General features: G+C 34.9%; 1 protein-coding gene across 1 annotated transcript; it reads right to left on the bottom strand.

The window, feature by feature from the left end:
- Positions 1 to 1,903: 1,903 nt before the first annotated feature.
- LOC118437208 lies at positions 1,904 to 5,765 on the bottom strand. The gene is made up of 6 exons (XM_035856085.1): positions 5,140 to 5,765; positions 4,841 to 5,062; positions 4,638 to 4,781; positions 4,364 to 4,569; positions 4,135 to 4,294; positions 1,904 to 4,053 (listed from the first exon to the last, which is right to left on the bottom strand). Exons 1-6 carry the CDS (start codon positions 5,357 to 5,359, stop codon positions 3,893 to 3,895), a joined length of 1,113 nt encoding a protein of 370 aa, XP_035711978.1. The 5' UTR covers positions 5,360 to 5,765; the 3' UTR covers positions 1,904 to 3,892.
- Between the last annotated feature and the right edge of the window lie 612 nt (positions 5,766 to 6,377).

Raw genomic sequence — 6,377 nt, 5'->3', positions numbered from 1 at the left:
TTTATTCAGCAGCAAGTTACCTTTATTGCTCTGCCAAACTCTGGAAATATAAAATTTTTGACCACATTATGTGATTAATTGATTAATTACAAATTTCTTGTTTTAACATTATACCACGTGACCGATTTTGCTAGTATATTGAATATGCTAAGCAAAATTTGTTAGGTCCCTGACAGGGAGAGGGTCCTGTCATATTTTGGTATTTGCAATTCCTGTGTACATATTTATATTTGATCCATATTAATGAATATGTTTCCCATAAATGTTTTAATTTATGTTCTACGTCAATGTTAGGGACCGTACATAACTTACATATGTCACGCGGGAGGAGAGGGGGGGGGGATGATTCAATAAAGCCCTAGTGATATCGTGCCTATGTGACACACGTTTACGTAGGGGGAGGTGGGGTCTAGAAATTCGCGATTTTTGCGTGATGTAATTTATGGATACCCCCTCAAAGTTATTGTTTCATTCAATAAATGTTTCTATCAGAAAAGGTCAAATCGGTGCTAGAACATGTCGAAATCAATGTGACAAACAAATCCTGCAGCAGATAATAGGAGTTGAACTATAACAAAGTTTTTTGTTTTTTTTCTAGAGACTTTCTAGAGATTTCCTATCCGGGTATTCGACACAAATCTTCAGCTCGAAGAATTATTTTAATTGTTATTATTGAACAATAATGTTGAAGTCGAACATTTTTTCACTTTAGGAAAAGAATAATATTTGATAGCAGGGAGTGTTTCAAAGGATGATTACGCACAATTTATATCATTTTTATATTCCAAATAGTACGTACAGCATAGATACATACGTGGATACATATTTAGTATCCACGAAGGTAGTCTAACCTTCGTTCCAAGGTGAAAAACCTGGTAGGATTTGAACGGTAATGGTGAAAAATCAGCAATGACATTACGCAAACGGGTGGAAAATCACTAATTTGCGATTGCTGCGGAAAGTCTGATTGGTGGTTAAGAATAAAGAGCACAAACTGACGGGTATGGTTCCCACCAACCCCAAAGGTACTATAAAAAATTCAAACCAGGGCGAACTTCATAGGTCATGGAGCACAGTTCAACTTAGGAGTACAGGGTGGCCCTCCGTAACTGTAAGCGAAGTGAAGCGCAGTACACATCTGTCGCATATACAGGTGACGAGTTGTGTTTAAGAAAATTTAGCATTTATGCACATTTAAAGACCGATTAGGAACGGTCACCTGAAATTTCTAGTATATTTTCGGCATTTTAAGACAAATTTTTATTTTTTCAGAATCAGTCAAACCTACTTGCCTTAGTCTCCTTTTTTAAAAAAAGTGTTTATTTTCACTTGTCAAACTATTTATGATTTGTTAAAGTTCGAGGTTGTGGTAAAATTGAAATCGCTGCTTAATAAACTTGCAGCGTACAGGCTAAATAAATACATACAAACTTTACTCAAGCTGAAGTGACTAAATTTTATAAGACTATTGTACCATCCTATGTTTTCCTAACTTTGAGTGAATTTTACGTTTTTATTTAGAATGTATTTACCGTAAAAACTCAAATAGTAGCCGGGGGCTACTATTTAAAAAATCCGTGGCTGGGACCCGGCTACTATTTGAGCAAGCCCGATCAAAAAAAGCTATCACTTTTACGCAAAAGTCATACAGTTAAATTGCAGCAACTGATGGCCGGCAAAAATCCGTGAAAAGATACTAGATATTTAACGTAAAATAAACTGTCAATATTGCATAGAATTGACAGTCATATTCATGCAATTTAGCCTCAAGAATATTGCGTAGAAATAACCGTCAAATTAATGCAATTTAGAGCGTAGAATATTGCGCAAAAGAAACGAATAATTTGATGCAAAACTTGCAGTTAAACTCCATGCAATTACTGCAGTCAAATAACACGAATTATTAATTTTTATCAAAATCATTTATTTCATAACAAAAATTATATTGTTACATTATACAAGGGAATGCAAATGTTTTCATCTATTTTATCCGACGGGAGTAACCAACATTTCTTATCAATATCATTAATACCTATTATGGTTACGCTATTTGATAATTTGCTAACTTTAATTATTCCTAAAATTTTATTTTCACACGGACAAGTGAACAAGTTGTCCGAGTGTTTGAATTTTCTACAATTTATATGTTTTTTATCTTTACTTATACTACTTATAACAACTACTTTCCCATCCTTTAATATAAAACAATGATCCTTTCCGTTCGATTTTATAATACAGTGTCTATTTAAATTCACAGGGGACTGGTACTTATGATTTTCTCTCTCAGCAGTGCGATTCACAGTTTGCTCAAAAGGTTTATAGTGAGCTCGTAGCGAGCGCTTTATTACTTGCATATTATTTTCGAAATCGAAAGCACTAAAAGAATCTAACGGGCCATGCTTTAAAGCGTCATCACTAATATGTATAAGAGAATGCATATTATATGATAAGAACTCTTCTTCATATAAATTGGGAACATTTTTAACAAACTTCAATAAAAGCTGTCGTGCATAATCGTTCCAATTATTTGCTTGCGCCTTGGTAGTTATAAGAATCGTGACTGCTACGCAAAGATTTAAAAAATGTGTATACTTTTTCGGCGACAATAATCCTTTTAAAGCGACGGGTCCTGTATAAAGAAGAAAAGTTCTAAACTCGCTTTCCACATATCTAACTCTTTTACTGACCTCGGCTTACGACAAAATTCTTTAGGGCAACTATGCGAAAATAATACTAATTTACTTGATAAAGTTGAAATGTCACGAGAAGATAATTTAAATGGCAATGGACCTTTTACCCAACTTCTTAATAGTTTTCTAACCACACCTAAGCAAATGAGGTGCATGTAGTCAAGAGGAACCGAAGAAATCATCAAAATTTTAAGCTCCGTAAACGGGGAAATGCCTACATGGTGGTGTTTATCTTTTTGAACATAAAAATCTTGATCTGTCCTGATCGAAGTGGACTATCGAATGTTCTGAAAATTACACGTCCCTTCCAGAAACCTGGATCTATACATTTCTCGCATCCATTGTATGCATTATGACTTTTACATTGCTTTAAAAAACTCCTGGCTGGCGCATCAGCTATTATTTTTGAAACCTTACAAAATATTTTCAAATTATTGTAACTAATCCCAACTCGCAAACTTTTTAACTCTGCTATCAAATCCATCAAGTATTCGTCAATACTTTCTGGTTTTGTCTTGCCATAAAATAAACCCACGACAAATACGCCGTACGTACTTTCTTCACACTTTGCTTGAATTGGCCAAAACTGGTTACTGTTACTCTTAGAAATGGGCAATCCATCAAAACTAAATATAAGGTTTAATTTAATTTCGCTACCAGAAGCAAGAATACAATTGGAATCTATTTGCCGTTTTATATTTTGAATAACATCAAAGTGTGCATATTGACCCTGACCGATAGTTTTCATAGAGTATTTAATTGAGTTTTTAAGCAATGTCCTACTATCCAATGGAAGAAATCTAAATTCTTGATAAAAGTTAAATATGCGTAGAAGTTCGTTTAAAGCTACTCCCGTTATGTTATGTCGAAGCGACCAGTCCCTCAAGTCCCGTGTTAAATCTAAAGTATTCCTATTATTTTCTACTACACCATTGTCGCTTAGTGAATCGGAAACTAATGGCTCGTCACTATTATGGATAACATTACTGCTTCTATCATTATTGCTAATATTACTACCTGAATCGCTATCCTCAACGACAGAATCACATATATCTAAATTTACGTAATAATAATCTTAATAATCCTAATTTTAAGATTATTACTAATAGCAGGTATGTTTTTTGCACGAGTGAGATTCTCTCTAACCCGTTTTGCAATTATTCGCCTAATGTTTCTCGGTGATTTTCCATCTCGATCCATGATTATGATGCAATTCCCGAGGGAGCGTCGTCGTTGCACCTACTTTTTGAAGAACGAAACCAATTCATTGCTGCAGTTTGAATTATATCATCGGTGGGAATACGGCCGCTGGGATTTTTGGGATCGGGAACGGACTCAACTGTAAAGACGTTTCGCACGGTTTCTGAAATTTGCAATCCAATTAAACATTAAATAGAGACCAACAATTAGAAAATTTTCTTCATTTTAGAATATATTTTAGCACCTTTTACGACTTCCAATAGTTTTAGGTTTTTCATCGATGTCTTGTTTCCTTTACCCGTAAAATTAATTCGCCTGCCAAATTCATTCGTAAATAATTTTTTCAAGATTTTTCTAGTGCTCGCCTCGATCTGTGTCGCAGTTGAAAATGCCAAATATTCAACCTAGTATCAAATATAAGAAAAAACATTAAAGTTTAATTATGCATGCAAAATATCTCGATTAAATCGTACCAGTAATTCGCGATTTGAATCCACCTCGAGCCAAGATTCAAACTCCGCCAGTGCTACCTCGTTGTCGAGGGGTAATTTTGGAATGGCACTTAAATTGGGAGCCTTCCTACCATCCGGCCTTTGTTTCACATTAATCAGTAAAGCCTTAATCTCTTTAATGTCTTCAGCCTGCTTTTCCAACAAAGTTAGCACACTTTGCGTTGTCCCTGTAACGTGATTACAAAGCGTTAACATAATACATCAATTTTAATAAAATTATTTTGCTTGTACTAACTTGAAATCAACAGCCGTAAATCATTTAACTCCTGCGAATTTACAACAACAAAAGAGGTGTCTCCAGTTTCAACTTGATTTCCTACTTGTAGATTGCTTTGCTCTTCAGTTTCGGGAATTATTTCAGGAATGCTCAATGGTTGGTCTAAAAAGCATCACCATAATGACTAGTATAAAATATTTGTGGCAGTATTATAAGCCTACCCAGCTCCAAATTATCCAGAAGTGAGCCAGACGGAGGACTGTTTTTGTTCGCGTCGCTATCCTCCTCATCGGATGAAGACGTTACATCCCCTCGTGTGCTGCTGGGCTGAATATCGGGAATTATCTTCTTGCTCCTTAATCTGCTTTCTGGTTCTGTTTCACTTTCCAAGTTGGAAGTGTCCTCGGCTACTTGAAGTTTTTTTGTCGCAACTTCATAATCATCTAAAATAATGATATTTGTTAGTAAATGTAAAATAATTGGAATGACTTCTCATAATTTGAATTAAATAGCTATTTACCGTAACTCCCAATAATCCTGGCGTAGCTAACTCTTCCCCACTTGACATCAGGAATAGCAGTGCCCTTTTTTATCAAATTTCTAATACTTGGCCCAGAGTTTGGTGGCCAGAGACAAACTTTCTCTGCGGGGATAACCCAGTGACTTAGAACAAGCTCCACAGGCACTGAATTGTATTTATCAGGGGGGAATTCAATTATGTAATATTTTTTTGGCGACATTAAGACAACAGATAAATTAACAGGGAATTAAATTAACAGGGAATTTACGAGACTGCGAGGGTGGGAGAGAAAAGGAAATACCACGATTCTCTTAGATTCAAACTCTCGCGCGTTGCCTGTCTCTTCGCATCCACCATTCATTGCGTATAAATTGCATGATTTTAACGCCTCATGTAATGTGGGTATTGACGAGATATTGGTGCGGTATTTTTACGCAATATCTCAGCACGTTTGGGTGCAATAATTTTTCAACCATAGGTTACAGTTTTTTAATGCAAATTTAGCGTGTCTCACGGTGCACACCAAACTTAGCACAAAATTTATGCAATAATCACGCCTTTTTTTGTTTGTTAAAAATTTTCACCATGGATGCGTTACTTTGACGCAAAAGTAATAATTTTTGTTGATCGGGAGGCTACTATTTGGGTCCGGTCACTATTTATAAAATTTTGAAAAGATGCACGGCTACTATTAGCAAACAGCTATTGTAATTTTGTTTCCAGAATCAAACTCAAATTAAATTTTAATAACAGCACCAAATTCTCCCTTAGATTCGTATTAGATAACAATTCTATTGGTTAGGCCTGCTCTTAATTTTAATAATTTCTCCGATGAGCCGAATTTCATGTTCAATTCGATTTTGTATAACTGAGATTAAATTGAATTGTGATTTAATTGCTTAAATAAGCTGGCTAGAAGATGTCTGGTATATGTATGTATGTACATTGGAAATTTATGAACGTCTATCATTCGAATAAGGCTACTATTTGGGCAGGGCTACTATTTGAGCAAGGTCACTATTTATAAAATTATGAAAAAAGGCACTTTGTATGAGGGTTAAAATATTTTGAAACTTTTAGATTTAAAAACATTTTGGAACCTGATGTACCACCATCTGCTTTTGCTTAGCCATGCTTTTCTGATAGTACTTGCACTGGTTTTATTTATTTTATTGAATTTATAAACTTAATTACTTTATAATTTCTCTTTAAACAGAGCTCTTCAAGATGGACAAAAT

The sequence above is a fragment of the Folsomia candida genome, unplaced genomic scaffold, assembly GCF_002217175.1.
Source record: "Folsomia candida strain VU population unplaced genomic scaffold, ASM221717v1 Fcan01_Sc012, whole genome shotgun sequence".
Lineage (NCBI taxonomy): Eukaryota > Metazoa > Arthropoda > Collembola > Entomobryomorpha > Isotomidae > Folsomia > Folsomia candida.
The sequence above is the reverse complement of the archived record's forward strand: the minus strand, read 5'-3'. Positions and strand labels throughout refer to the sequence as shown.